General features: G+C 32.0%; 1 protein-coding gene across 1 annotated transcript; it reads right to left on the reverse strand.

Moving 5' to 3' along the window:
* Positions 1–4813: 4813 nt before the first annotated feature.
* On the reverse strand, positions 4814–7438 carry LOC120205035 (TLC domain-containing protein 2-like). Its single transcript, XM_039204984.1, has 3 exons — positions 7084–7438; positions 5799–6076; positions 4814–5151 (listed from the first exon to the last, which is right to left on the reverse strand). Exons 1-3 carry the CDS (start codon positions 7331–7333, stop codon positions 4960–4962), a joined length of 720 nt encoding a protein of 239 aa, XP_039060915.1. The 5' UTR covers positions 7334–7438; the 3' UTR covers positions 4814–4959.
* Between the last annotated feature and the right edge of the window lie 7996 nt (positions 7439–15434).

Raw genomic sequence — 15434 nt, forward strand, 5'->3', positions numbered from 1 at the left:
TCGCTATGTGGACATCGAAGGGTTTATGCTGCATTTGGCCTTTGGTCGATGACACCAACAGCGACGACGGTGATAGTAGTGAGGATTATAGTAGGAGAAGATTAGGTTTAAGGGGATTGAAATTAGGGTTTCTCATAATTTTTTTATAATTTCAAAAAATATTGGTTTTTTTAAATAATAATTTTAAGTTTTTTTAAAATATAATTTAATAAGTCTGACATGTGTCACTTAACGGTCGAATTTAGTGTTTGTTATAGTTATGACACCTAAAAGTGTAACATAAAAATATTATGCACATATTTTTAACGAAAAATTATTTAAACACCTAAAGTTAACTTTGAGTATAATTTGGGCACCTAAATTATTATTTTTGACAAAAATATCACAAATATTTTTTTCTTTCTATTTTTATTAAAAGATCCCTTGGACATATTATTTATTCCATTGATTTGTCTAATTATGGTACGATAAGATTCAAAATCATATAAAAATAGATTATATACTAATTCAAATTATGAATTGTAGAGATTTAATATATTTCTTAATATATTTTTGTGGATAAATCTTGTTTATTCATCCAAAAAGAACCTCAAAATCAAATAAACAATACAACCAAAAATAACTGTACAAAAAAACATCAAACAAAACAACACCAAAAGACTAAAAGGCCCATTAAGCAGCTAATAAAGAATTAAGACTAGAAATCTTTTTATTTCCAACCAGTCTCATACGAGTATCTTCTTTGATTTGGGAAAAAATAACAGCAACCTGACGAGCCCTCTTTTCATGTTGCCAATTAGAGAAAATAACCTCAGTGACCAAAAATCTCAGATAATATACGATTTTGATCAACTTTTTTTGGATTTACGAAAATGACCAACAAAATCGTAATGCGATCTTTAATTCGCATTGCGATCTCCACTATCGCAAATTCGCGTTGCGATAGTTTAAAAAAAAGATTTTGTTTAAGATAGTATCCGCGCGGACGTGTCGAAGACACGTATGACCACGACCACGACCCGACCCGACCCGACCCGACCCGAGACGAGACGAGACGAGATGGACGGCGGCGGCGGCGGCGCGCGAGAGTCCCCCTTGTTCTCTATCACTCAACAAGAAAGTGGGAAAGCCAAGCCTTAAATACCATTCACAATAGTGTTTCCAATACTATGTGGGATTTGAGCATTACCAACACTTGTTCCCAATACTATGTGGAATTGAGCCTTAAATAGTGATATTATTTTTTAATGTTTTGCTTAAAATTGCAATAATCACGATTGATTGTATATTGACTTTTAATTATGACATATTTAATCGTATAATACTAATGCAATTGGTTGTTGATTCAGTTGTTTTAAGGTGCATGATTGTTAATTGTTTCCTGAATAATCACATTGTATTGGAAACAAGTGTTGGTAATGCTCAATCCCACATAGTATTGGAAACACTATTGAGAATGGTATTTAAGGCTTGGCTTTCCCGCTTCCTTGTTGAGTGATAGAGAACAAAGGGGACTCTCGCGCGCCGCCGTCTCGTCTCGTCTCGTCTCGTGTCGGGGTCGTGGTCGTGGTCGTGGTCGTCCGCGCGGATATTATCTTTTTAGAGAAAATTCTTAAGAAACAAAATCTTTTTTTTTAAACTATCACAACGAATTTGGAAAATCGCAACGACAACTGTAGACTATCGCAATGCGAACTGGAAAATCGCAACGCGGATTTCAACTATCGCAACGCGAACTGGAAAATCGTTACGATTTTTAACTATCGCAACGCGATTTTCAATTATCGCAACGCGAAATGCAACACGAATTTGCGATAGTGGAGATCACAATACGAATTAGAGATCGCATTGCGATTTTGTTGGTCATTTTCGCAAATCAAAAAAATATTGATCAAAATCGTATAATATCTGAGATTTTTAATCACTGAGATTATTTTCTCTGCCTATTATTCCTTTCTTGCAAAATGTAGTAATTAAAAGAACAATAGTATCATGCAACGATTTTCACTTGCCAAACTTTTGCAGCCAATTAATCAATTCCAACCAACAATTGTGAAGACCCCATGCCCGCAAGCATGCAAGACCAACTGCCAAACTTGATGTATATAACCCTACTCGATAAATGAGTGATCACGTGTCTCTAAAGCATCATCACATAACAAACATCAAGGATCCACCTGGCAGCCCTATCATATCATTCTACTTTTTGTTAGCGGTCTACCTAATACCGCCAACCAAGAAATAAATGAGTGTCGAGGGATGGTCGGTCCTTCCCAAACAACTCTGAACCAAGACACCCTATCATGTTTGTGCCTAAAAATCTCCCAAGCCTGTCTCGCTTTATACTTCTCCTGCAAATTACCAACAAGAGCCAAATCATCTCTAAGCTTTATTAGTTTTTTCCAAGCCCAACTATGACTAGCCTTAGCTTGAAATTGTCAAATAGAGCAACCATTCAACATATATTTCTCCACCCATGCTACCCAAAGCGAACTAGATTGAGATAAGATTAGCCACAAATACTTCATCATACATGTTTTATTCCAAACTAAAATGTTCTTTAGCCCCAACCCTCCTTCACGCTTAAGATAACGAATCATCTCTCAACTTACTCCAACTCCTCGGGTAGAATCATCATTCCCTTTTCAAAGAAATGCAGTGCAAACTTTTATAACCTGTTTTATAACCTTTGAAGGTAACAAAAACATCCTACTCTAAAAGTTTTGTATGATAAAGAGAACTACCTGAATAAGTTGTAACTTATCAGCAAACAATAGGTATTTTGCAGACCAATTTCTAATTCTTTTCACAATTTTTTTTACCAAACCCCCCACAGTCAGCAAATGATAGATTCTTAGTTACAAGGGGCACACCCAAATATCTCACAGGTAATGAGCCAATTCGAAACCCCGACAACCCTATTAACATTTAAACATCATTATCCTCCACTCCGGAACAGAATAACTCACTTTTTGAAGTGTTCGTCTATAGCCCAGACATCTTGCGAAATACTTCCAAAATCTCCTGAACTGTAAAAGCAGAAGATATATTACCTTTGGTAAACTATCCAACCAATCCTCCATTAACCCCTGAAAAATATCCAATCAATCCTCCATCTAACCCCACCGAGAACTTAAACCTAGTTATACAAGCACTAATCCACCCCTAAACTGTTCCAGGATATCCAACACACTTAAAACCTGAAGATTAAAACTCTAACTGATAGAATCAAAGGCTTTCCTTAAATCAATCTTCAAAGCACACCTAGGTGACAAACATTTCCTCCCATAACCATACATAATTTCTTGAGCTAGCAGAACATTTTCCACAATATCTCTACCAGTCAAAAAAAATACTCTGATTAGGAAGAATAATAAATAGCAACTACTGCTTCAATCTATTTGCCATAATCTTAGTAATGCATTATACACAGTGTTACAACAAGAAATAGACCTAAAATCAATAGCATGATTCGGAGCAGGGACTTTTAGGCACCAAAGTAATGATAGTCGAATTAAACGAGTCAGGAAGATAACTATGCAAAAAGAAATATTGCACTGCTTTCAAGAAATCCTCACCAACAAATCTTCATGACATCTGGAAAAACTTTGCAAGGTACCTATTTGGTCCAGGGTCTACCTTTCTTAAACGATAAAATTTAGGCCTAGCTTTCTTAATCTAGTTTGTTTCGTTCAAAACGATAAAATTTTAATCTTGAACATGGCTCTTTTAAATTTTTTTGTTCTATTTACTATACTGAAATTGAACAATTTATTATCTTATCTTACTAGACGAACTAATAATATTTTAATAAAAATATTAATCTAAAAATAAATTATATAATGATAAATTTTGGCTAAACTATGTATGTAGTCATCAAACTATTACTTTGGTTTCATTTTGGTCATTCAACTATTTTTTTTCTTTAAAATCACCACTAAGTTATGTTTTGATTTCATTTTGGTCACCTACAGTTAAAAATTAACAAAACTACTTACGTGACATTTTTTAATGAGGAAATGGTATTATCTTATAGTGGCATGTCAATATCATCGTTAATTTTTTAACAGTGGGTAACCAAAATGAAACTAAATTGTAATATTAGTGATGATTTTATAAAAGAATAGTTGAGTGACCAAATTAGAATCCAAGTGATAGTTTAGTGACTAAATACTTAATTCACCCAAAAAAATTAATTCATGTAAATCATTTCTTTATTTGTTTTTACACGTGTCATCGTTGTAATGTTAACAAGGTAGTAATAGATATACTATCTTCGATTGATGTCGTAAAGGCTTGGACCATGGTCGGCAATAAAATTAAATAAAGTTTCAAAGATGACGATCAATACCGAGAACGGATAATTTCTATTATTATATTCAGTTTTTAAATCTGAATTTTTATTAATTAAGATAAATACAAGATAATATATATTCAAATTTTTAATTTTAATATTAAATTTACAGTATCGATCAATTCAAAACCTCCTCACAAAAGAATTAAAAATATAATTATCATATAATAATGTTATTTTTATAATTATAAGAATTATAATTTTTTATATATGTTTAATTAAAGTATAATTGTATATACTTTAATGAGACCCATTAAATAAAAATTAATATTCAAAATAAAAATATTAATTGAATATCTACAATATCCGAATCGATATATCTACTGTGGTCCCCAATTATATTTGCATTAAACATGGCTTGTGTATAATTATTAAACCAAAAACATAAATTTACAGTGATTGTACATCCTGAACAGAAAATGAATTTCCTGTATGAAATTAATAATTTTCTTTTATCGCTTTAAGATTCAGCCAAGTCTTTCTGTTACTCGTGGCGTTTCGGATCATACCTATGAGGTTTTCTCTTTCATGAAAGCATTGAAGAGGTCGATGCCCAGAAATGCGTTAAGCAAATTCATTCCGGCCATCCCGAGCATAGCAAGAGGTCATTCGATACCCTTTTCGAACATGGAAGCATCTTTGATTAGCTTTCCTGTTATCAGAATGTGTGATACAAGTCTCGCGAAAACGAACATGATCCAGTTAAGAATCCATTCTACCTTCACGACTGTGCTCTCGGCATCACGAACGCCGGCCATCCGCCTCACTTTCCTCACATGCAGAAATACGGAATGCAGCTGCGACATCGGAACAAAAATTTAACCTCTCAGCAATCTACAACAGCATCAACAAGCTTGCAATTAATAAAACCTAAAACGTTTCCAAATCTCCGAGCTCAATCTTACAATGAAGTAATAGTGCATTTACATTTTTTTGGGGTGAAAATACGATTTTGGTCGTCATTTTCATGCATCATAAACATCGGTATAAAAATGAAGCACACCTCATACCTCATGAGCAACCTATGTTACCTGGGACATACGTGGAAAGCCAAATTTAAGCTGTCCTAACAAGATATATCTAACAATAAGACGCAGGTCTCACCGACGAATGTCAGTCTATCGATCATGCACCGAATTTTGACCGTTTTCGTAATCCAATTACATAGCGTGCTTAGGTTAAAATTTAATTACTTAATCGCAAATAGCAAGACTCAGATTAAGGTGTGAATGCCAGACACGGACATGTAATTGATATATAAGTATAGTTGGATATTACTAGTTTTTCCGTGTGTTTGGAGGATCTTTGGAGCTCATATGCTCATATTCATGTGTCGGACATGAGTTTCGGATTTGGATACTCCAAGAAAAATGAAGAATCCAAGCAACACAGAATTAAGTCATAATACTTGCAACTTTTTAACAGAAAAGGAATTGAAACATACCTCGCAAATGAGAGTGAGAATAAGGTAGTTTATTCTTATATGTCGATACAATGCAAGGGTGAAGCAAATGAGTAGTAGTAGATGATGCATTAAAATAGAAGGGATAAAGCCACTATATAGTCGGTATTGCAGCATATCTCGCTGATCGTATGCAAAGTAACCACACGAGAAGCACAGAGCCTGGTATGCCCATGGCCAAGTACCCTCGACAAGTTGCTTATGCTCAAACATCCTCTTGAAACCAGTTACGGACCATTGATTAACCAGAATGAAAATCACTGCAGAACATCGGAACTTAAGGAAGTCGAGAGAAAAAAAAAAGTAACATAATCAACAAACAAAACTGCTCGGAAACAAAAGGATTACCACAATGTACAAGCATTCGATAGAATCTTTTACCAACACACAATGAGTGCTTTCAACCCACTTAATAGTGAACTACGATAATTGGGAAGTATGAACTGATTCAAAAATCAACCATGTGAAAGAAGATTATGTTAAGGACTTCATTTTTGTTGGAGTACTCGTGTCTGACACATTGATACGGAGATACGACCTCTAAGCATCGTCCAAACACATGATATAGAGATACTACCATACCCACATATCTATACTCAATACACTCGACACTCACACCCAAGCCCAATTAAGATAGGGATAGCTTACTCATCAAAGATGTTATGAAACCTGCTCCTTACTCGGCATATAAACATAATGCACGAGTAGTACTAAATTACGGTCGCAATGCAGCGTAACGGCCGAATTGTAACGTTCTTCAAGGTCATTGTGACAACACAACAGCATCCGCATTTTAGAAACATAATTATTTTTAGGAAACAGATCAGATTGTAACGTCTGCAATAGTGCACCATGACCGCAACCTCAATTTAGTACTATATGCATGACTATTCATCAGGTAACAACTATTTTTGGTTATGAGCAAGGACCAACCAATACCATACCCTTAACACTGATCTAACTAATTCAACAGTTTCAGGCCTAATCTTGAAGTGATGTTCTTGGCAATACATTCCTATGCAAAATTAAACAAATTGCTTCAAATTAGCTAAGCAAACTCAAACAGTACAGTTGTTTGGACCTTCTAAAAAAGCATTAAAAGCTAAAAACAATTAACCCTAAAATCTCTGCCAACAAATGAAGGTAGGATCAGCTACCCAAAACATAAAAACACACAATTCAAAGAATGAAGGAAACCAATACCCAAACTAGAAACATCCAATCAAAAGTCAAAAGTGAAAGAAAACAAAAGGGAAATGATGGGAACCTGAAGTGGAAGTTATTGCAGAGTGAAGGAGAGAAACGGAGGTGTTAACAAAGAGAGGGTCACGGGAGACACAGAATCTAATGATCCAATTCGCTAATTGGTAAAAACAAACTCCTGCAACTATGTAAATGAGCTCTGTCCGCTTGTTGAAGACGATTTCGAAGAAAACAGAGATTGCCCAGAGAAGCAGAGTTGCGGAAAAGAAGGCAGCTGCTTTGGTGCTGCTCGAACTTTGATTCGTTCTAGGCATTGCTTTGGCTGTTTATGAAGAAAGAAGAGCTGCTTAGCAGTGAAGAGGAAAGGGAAGAGAAAGAGTTTGCGTCTTTGAAGGAGGAGATTAGATTGCTTCACTAACGAGCAAACTTTACTCCGCCTGCCCGCTCCTCTAAATTCCAATTTCATTTTATCCAAGGAGAGAGCATAGGCACATTGATATCGGATGTAAGTAATACACTTAATCATTACAACCTACTGGTAAAAAAATCACAAATTATACGAATTCAAATTAATTATTTTTTTAATTAAATTGATTTTGACTTCAGCTCAAATAGTTTAAATTATTAAAAAAAAGTTGAATACAAATATTTTAATATTTAATTTGAATAATTTTAACTTTAATTGAATTTTTTATTTGTTATATGTTATTAACACTAAACTATTGCTTTGTTTTTTTTATATATAACCAAAATCCAGAACTTACTTTTGCTATCTTAAATAATTTTTTTAACATTTTATTATTATTTTTTAAAAATAAGTTTTTGATATGTCGTTCATAAACTGTCATTTATCGTTGGATTTAATTAAAAGTTGAACAGTCGACACTAAATATTATTCTTAAGTGTAATTTTTTAAAATACTTTTATATAAAATAATTTATTTCATATGTATGTGAGTATGATAAAACTTAATAATGTATAATATTATAAGAGATAGGATTCTATTACATAATATAACATTCTTTTAGTTTTATATAGATTTAAGACAGTTGGATGAGTAAAAATAAATAGTTGAGATTAACTAAACTCATTTATTTACCAATGTATTGATCCCATAAAAAATATGTGTTGATCTCATTGACACTAAGTGAGGAGCATCCCATGAATGTTTTGTATGATTAAAATCATCAAGAGAGCTACAAAAAAATTTATTAAATAAAAATAAATATTTTATTTGTAATACCCAAAATTTTGCTAGTGACCAAAATCAATAAATTGAAAGTTTAGTGGCCAAAGTATAAACTCGGGAAAGGTTTAGGGTCCAAAGTGTAGTTTTAAAAAGTTATGTAATATGGTCCCGTAAATGGATAGTTTACCCCCAAGAATGATGTTTATGTGGGTTTCAGATTTTTCGTACAGATTTTGTATTAAAAACTATAAAATGATAAAGTTTGGGAAAAATTTGGATAATTAGATCGAATCATATTTTTGAGATATTTTGTAGGATGATAAGACAAGATTAAAAATATCATGGATCATTGAATTTTAGTTGATTTTCCATGTTAAATCTAAGTCGTTGGATGAAAAATGGCAAGATTGTAATTTTTGGAAAATTGCAAGGACAAGATTAGAAGATGAGAAATTAGTTGCTCATGTTTGACTATGATGATGTAAGGGATGATGAAAGCATGCTAATTTAGTAATTTATGAAATTCAAAGGGTAAAATGGTAAGGATGATGAAATTTTAAGAGTAAATTAGTAATTAGGCATTAAATGAATTAAAAATTCATTTATTAAGTAAAGAAAGATGAAGAATTTTCAAGAGAATTGCTTTTCCAAGCTTGGCTATGAATGTCCAAGGTAAGAAATTTTCTTTTTGATTTTTCAAGCCAATTTATTAGGAATTTGGATGAAAACATGAAATACAAAATTGATTTCCATGAAATTTTCTATCATTTGGTACATTTGGTTCATGTTTTTCATGCTTAAAACCTTAAGTTCTTGAATTGAATGGATGAAGGGGATGTTTGGTTTTTATGTTTTAAGGATGGATTATGATGTAGCTGATGTTGGAGAATCATTTCAATGCTTGTATGATGATTGAAATCACTTGGAAATGCTTATGTTGAATTCAGTCACTTAGGGTTTATGTTAAAATTGGGAGTTTGAATTGAAATTGATATGGAATTGGTTGGAATTACATGGAATTAATTATAGGAGCTTGAACTCATACTTGAATCAAAGTGAGAATCATGTTAAAAATACCATATATCATTCTATCAAGAGAAGAAATTAAGGAAAAATGTAAAATTTCCCTAAGGTTAGAAATGATGAATGAATGATTATGTAAACTTTATAAAGTTGTTTTGACCAATTTGAAAGCTTATAAAGTTAAGGGACCAAATCATATAAAGAAGAAAATATGAGTTTGAAATGGAAATTGGTATGAAGTTGATGAGTAATGTTTAAATATACTATTAGATTGTTTGGTTGTGTTTTTAGATGCTTGGATTTGAAGTTAAATAGCAATGGACCATTTTGAAGTTAAATGGCAAGGGACCACAATTAGAAGTTAAATGGCAAGGGACCACAATTAGAAATATGACTTGTAAATGATGTACATGTAGATCGTGTTCAAAATCGAGATCAAAGCAAGCTTAAAGCAAAGAAAAAGTTGAGGAGTGAAGCTTGAATCACTAAGTAAGATTTATTAGTGAGACATTACCAAGTGAGTGCATTTCTACCTTATTTATATATGATATGAAGAAGACTTGCGATGAGTCAACCTCGAATGTTTTGAAAGAATGTTTTGAGTCGTATTATGATATATTGTCATAATGCTTTGTTAAATGATTTTTAAATGATTTGGATTGTGATGAGCCAACCTTGAAAGTTTGACAATAAAAAATGATTTGACTTATATTATGATATTTTCTTAATATTTTATTGAAAAGATTTGAATGATTTCGGGTATGAACTGTCCAATGCATTTTTATATGATATTTTGATATATTCATATTTGTGAAACTTTGATATGTGAATAGTATATGAATTTAAGTATAAAGCCCATTGTATGTGCATTGAGAGTTATTGGTACAATTGGCATGCCATGAGGTGGAGTGTTTATTGATTGATCATATATTGGTACATTCGTTTACATCAAAGTGGCATGATGCATTTATGACACGTATGTGATATTGGTGCCTGTATGTATATGATGTTGGTGTGATGTATTCCTGAATATAGGTATAGTGATGTTGTGTTCTACGGTACATGTACACCCATATGGCACCTATGGTGCAAATGAGTTATATGGCACTAAAAGTGCAATTTATTTATAAGGCAATTAAACTGTACTAGTACACTCGTATGTGACTCACATACCATGCATTCTCATTCATTATACTTTAGGCTGTGAATTGGAATGAAAAGGAAATGTACAAGTTTGATAGATTTGATTGAAAGCAAAGCTTTCATCGAGAGAATGTCTTATGTGTGAACTGCTGACTTACATGTGAATATTTATATGAAAATAACTTTCATCAATCAGATTGATTTTATTAAATGTTTTTATATAATGTTTTCATTTTATGATACTTGTTCTATAGTTTATTAAATATATGATTTATTTTTATTGTTACTATTATTATTAGTTTTATAATGCCTCACTAAGTATATACTATAGCTTAGGTAAAGGAAATCGAGTGGAGTAAGGAGCTTAGTTTGACATCACTTATCAATGTATGTACTGGAATCGGTAATGACATCCTACTGTTGTTTTGATTACTAGTTGGCATGTATTTTTATATTATGGGATGCTCTGATATGTCCATGATTTTAAATGATAAGTGAAAGTTGTAGATGAGGTTTGCAGTAAATAAAATATGATATCAATATGTTTGAAACTAGTTTTAAAATGAATTTTCTTTTAGGCAGTTTCACTCTTTGTATGAAATAATATTGAATTGCCTTGTTGTTACCTGAAAATGGACTTGATTTGGATGTTGAAATAATATATTTTCATTTTTACGAGATTAAGTAGTTTTGATTTTTATTGTTTAATTTAATGATTTTTATAGAAACAAAATTTTACTGATTTTCAAATAAGGAAAGTTTTAAAAGTATCATGTAACACTTTGGACTTATATTTGGTAACATATACGGGAAATGGGTGTTATATTTATTGGTATTAAAGCTGCAGGTTTAGCCGATTCTAGGCCTAAACATAGTATGTTTTGAATTGAAAAGTTTGTACATACCACTAGGATGTCAATATTACTGATATGGTATTTATATGATTTGATTGATGTCACTTCTTACTAATATAAGTTGAGATGAATTCGTGTTTGTATTAGATGTTGGAAGTAGAAGGATCATCTCAAATGATCAATTTTGAGCTTTAGAACGAAGCTAAGAGGAATGATAAGGAAGTTAAAAATATTAACAAGAATATCGAGATTTTAATTGACCCTAACCGATCATAAAAAACTTTAGTATTTTGTCCTAGAAAGGTAAGTGTTGTAAAAGATTTTCCTCCATTTTGTGGAAGGAATACTGTGCCATATGAGGAAGAAGAAGTTAAGATGTGGTAATAGTTACTTATGAGAAAAACGAGGATAGTATTCTAGAGAAGTTTGTCTTTGTCTCAAGAAGACGAAGATGACCAGAGATTTTTGAATATGAAGATAATCCAAAAATCATTGCAGGTATGTGTTATCTTTATGATAAACCTTTATTTGTATTGATTGATCTTGGTTCTATTAACTCATATATAGGGACTAGGTTAATTTGAGAGAAATGAATCTTGTAAGAATCGATCTTAAGTTATATAGTGGTGACTAATCCTTTAGAATAGAGTAAGAAGGTGAATTTTATTTTTAGAAAATATTCATTAAAGATTTAAGCAGTTGAGTTTTTAACTAATCTGATGGAATTATCTTTGAAGAATTTAAGATAATCTTCGGTATGGATTGGTTATTTCCTTACCATGTCATAGTGAACTGTTGCCTAAAGTGATTGATCTTGAAGGACTCGAAAGGTTTCGAGATCATATTGATTAATAAAGGGGTAAATCTATTATTTAATGTGATTTTAACAGTCCTTGCTAAGAAGTTATTACTACAAGATTGTCAAGCATTCTTATCTAATATGATAAATTCTTAAACCTTGAAGATTAAGTGGGAAGATATCCCGGCTATCTGTGAGAAACCAAATGTAATTTCGGAAGAATTACTAAGTTTACCTCTAGGTCGAGAGGTAGAATTTAAAATTGAACTGCTACCGGGTATTGTATCTATATTCATAGCCCCATATAAAATTGCTCCTGAACTTAGAGAGTTAAAGGCAAAATTACAAAAATTGTTAGATCAAAGTTTTATAAGACCAAATGTTCATTTTAGGGAGCATTAGTATTGTTTGTGAAAAAGAAAGACGGGTTTATACGATTATGCATAGATTTTCGTCAACTAAATAAGGTGTCAGTGAAGAATAAGTATCATCTCCTAAGGATTGATGATATTTTTAGTTTATTCTAAGACAAAAGAAGAACATGAAGATGATGCACAACTTTGCATCGTTCTTCAGACTCTTTTAGAGAAAAAGCTATATGCTAAGCTATTAAAGTGTAGATTTTGATTTTTTGAACTGGTTTTTCTTAACTATGTAGTTTCAGTAGATGAGATTACAGTGGACCATAAGAAAGTACAAGCTATTGTTGAATGGAAAACTCCAAAGAATGTCTTTGAAATACGGAGTGTATCATTTGTTGGACTAATAAGTGCCAAGAAAGGCTTTGAGACCCTTAAAAGATAAAAATAGAAGCTTATGTGCTAGTACAACCAAAATAGGGAAATGACTATGTGGTCTATAGCGATGCATCTCATAATGGTTTGAGATGTGTATTAATGTAAGAAGAAAAAATTATAGATTATGCTTAGAGGAAACTTAAGGGACATGAAGAGAATTATCCTATTCATGATTTAAAATTAGTAGCAGTCATATTTGTTTTGAAATTATAGTGTCGTTATCTATATGGTGAAAGAAATTACATCTATACTAATCATAAAAATGTGAAGTATCTATTAATTCAAAAGGAGTTGAACTTCAGATAAAGAAGATGGATTGAGCTTCTTAAAGCTTATGATGTGATCATTGATTTTCATCTAGGAAAAGATAATGTAGTAGTTGATGCTTAAGTCGAAAGACATTTTCTATTTTACGAGCTTTGGATGTACGACATCCATTAAAAGAGAATGAAATGCTAATTGTGAAATTGAGAATAAAGCCTATCTTATTGGAGTGAATAAAGGATCTTCAAAGAGAATATGAAAAGTGAAAGTCAAGTATCAAACAAAAGGGAAAAAGTGAAATTAAAGACTTTGAAGTTAAGTCTAATGGATGCTTGTACTATCGAGGAAATGTTTGTATTACAAATAACGAGGAATTCTTGTCCGAGGCACATTATAGTCCTTTGATGATGCATCTTGGAGAAAACAAAATGTATCATGACTTGAAGAACCAATATAGATGGCCAGGCGTGAAAAAGGTTATAGCTGAGTTTGTTTCTAAATGTTTAATAAGAAACAAGTGAAACCAGAACATTAAGTGTCATTTGGATTGTTGCAACATATTTCCTTTCCTCAATGAAAATGGGAAAGAGTTACAATAGACTTCGTAATGGGTCTACATTTAACACCAAAAAAAGAGAGGATTCAATCTGGATAACTATGGATAGATTAACTAAGTCAACACATTTCATTCAAGTTCTAGTTGACTACTCTACGGATAAATATATTGAATCATACATTAAGGAAATTGTTTGACTAAATGAAGTACATGTCTCAATTGTGTCTGATAGAGATGCAAAGTTCAATTTAAGATTCTAAAAGATATGTTGAGGTGGTGCATAATTGAATTTAAAGGATCATGGGAAATGTACTTGTCTTTAGAAGAGTTTGCTTCTATAATAGTTATCAGTCAAGTATCAAGATGGCTCATTATGAAGCCTTATATGGAGAAAAATGTTGAACGCCTCTAAACTGGTTCAAACTCAAGGATCAAGTTATAGTTGGCCCTGATTTGAATAAAGAAGTAGAAGACAAGGTGAAGATTATACAAGATAATCTTAAGATTGGAATCGAGTGGAAAAAAGCATATTCAGACTTAAAGAGGAAAGAAATTGAGTCTTAGGTCGGTGATAAAGAATTTCTCAAAGTATTACATTGGAAAAAGATTTTACGATTTGGGCGAAAAGATAAGCTAAGTATGAGATTCATTGGTCCACAAGATTGTGAAAAGAGTGGGTTTATTGTCTTATCAGCTAGTGTTACCTCCGGAAATGAATAAGATTCATAATGTGTTTCATGTATTGATGCTACGAGGGTTTCGTTCGAATCCTTCCCGTGTTATCTCTCCAGAAGAAATTGAGATTCAACAAATATAACTTACGAGAAGGAAACAGTAAAAATACTTGAACATGGAGCTAAAGAAAAGAACTAAGGAATAAAAAATATCGCTCGTTAAAGTTCTTTGGAAATTATAAGGTCAAGAAAGCAACATAGGAAAGAGAAGAAGGGATAAAAAATAGTATTCTCAACTTTTTGTATCAAGTACGTGTTGAAAATTCGAGGATGAATTTTCTTAAGGGGGAGAATTTTAATAACCCAAAATTTTGCTAGTGACCAAAATGAATAAATTGAAAGTTTAGTGGTTAAAGTATAAACTTGGGAAAAGTTTAGGGACCAAAAGTGTAGTTTTAAAAAGTTATGTAATCTGGTCTTGTAATTGAATAGTTTACCCCTAAGAATAAATTTTTCGTGGGTTTCATATTTTTCGTACAAACTTTGTATTAAAAACTATAAACCGATATAGTTTGGGAAAAATTCAAATAATCGAATCGAATCAGATTATTGAGATATTTTGGAGGATGATAAGACAAGGTTAATAATATCATATCCATGTCTTAATTTGGAAGGATTTAAAATGGATCATTGGATTTTAGTTGGTTTTCCATGTTAAATCTAAGTCGATGGATGAAAATGGCAATATTGTAATTTTTGGGAAATTGCAAGGAAAAAATTAGAAGATGAGCATTTAGTTGTTCATGTTTGACTATGATGATGTAAGGGATGATGACAACATGGTAATATAGTAATTATCATGAAATTCAAAGGGTAAAACGGTAAGGTTGGTGAAATTTTTAGGGTGAATTAGTAACTAGGCATTAAGTAAAGAAAGATGAAGAATTTTTCAAGAGAATTGCTTCATCTTTTAAGCTTGGTCATGAACTCCATGTCCAAGCTAAGAAATTTTCTTTTTGATTTTTCAAGCCAATTTATAAGGAATTTGGACGAAAGCATGAAATACAAAATTGATTTCCATGAAATTCTATATCATTCGGTACCTTTGGTTCATGT

The sequence above is a fragment of the Hibiscus syriacus genome, unplaced genomic scaffold (genome assembly GCF_006381635.1).
Source record: "Hibiscus syriacus cultivar Baekdansim isolate YM2019G1 unplaced genomic scaffold, ASM638163v2 tig00012084_pilon, whole genome shotgun sequence".
Taxonomy (NCBI): domain Eukaryota; kingdom Viridiplantae; phylum Streptophyta; class Magnoliopsida; order Malvales; family Malvaceae; genus Hibiscus; species Hibiscus syriacus.

Excerpts from the sequence above, each read along its gene's own strand:
- LOC120205035 (XM_039204984.1), bottom strand. The coding sequence starts at position 7,333 with ATGCCTAGAACGAATCAAAGTTCGAGCAGCACCAAAGCAGCTGCCTTC. Across the intron at positions 6,077-7,083 it reads TGCAATAACTTCCACTTCAG|TGATTTTCATTCTGGTTAAT; the intron begins GTTCCCATCATT and ends GATGTTCTGCAG. Across the intron at positions 5,152-5,798 it reads TTCTCACTCTCATTTGCGAG|CTGCATTCCGTATTTCTGCA; the intron begins GTATGTTTCAAT and ends CCGATGTCGCAG.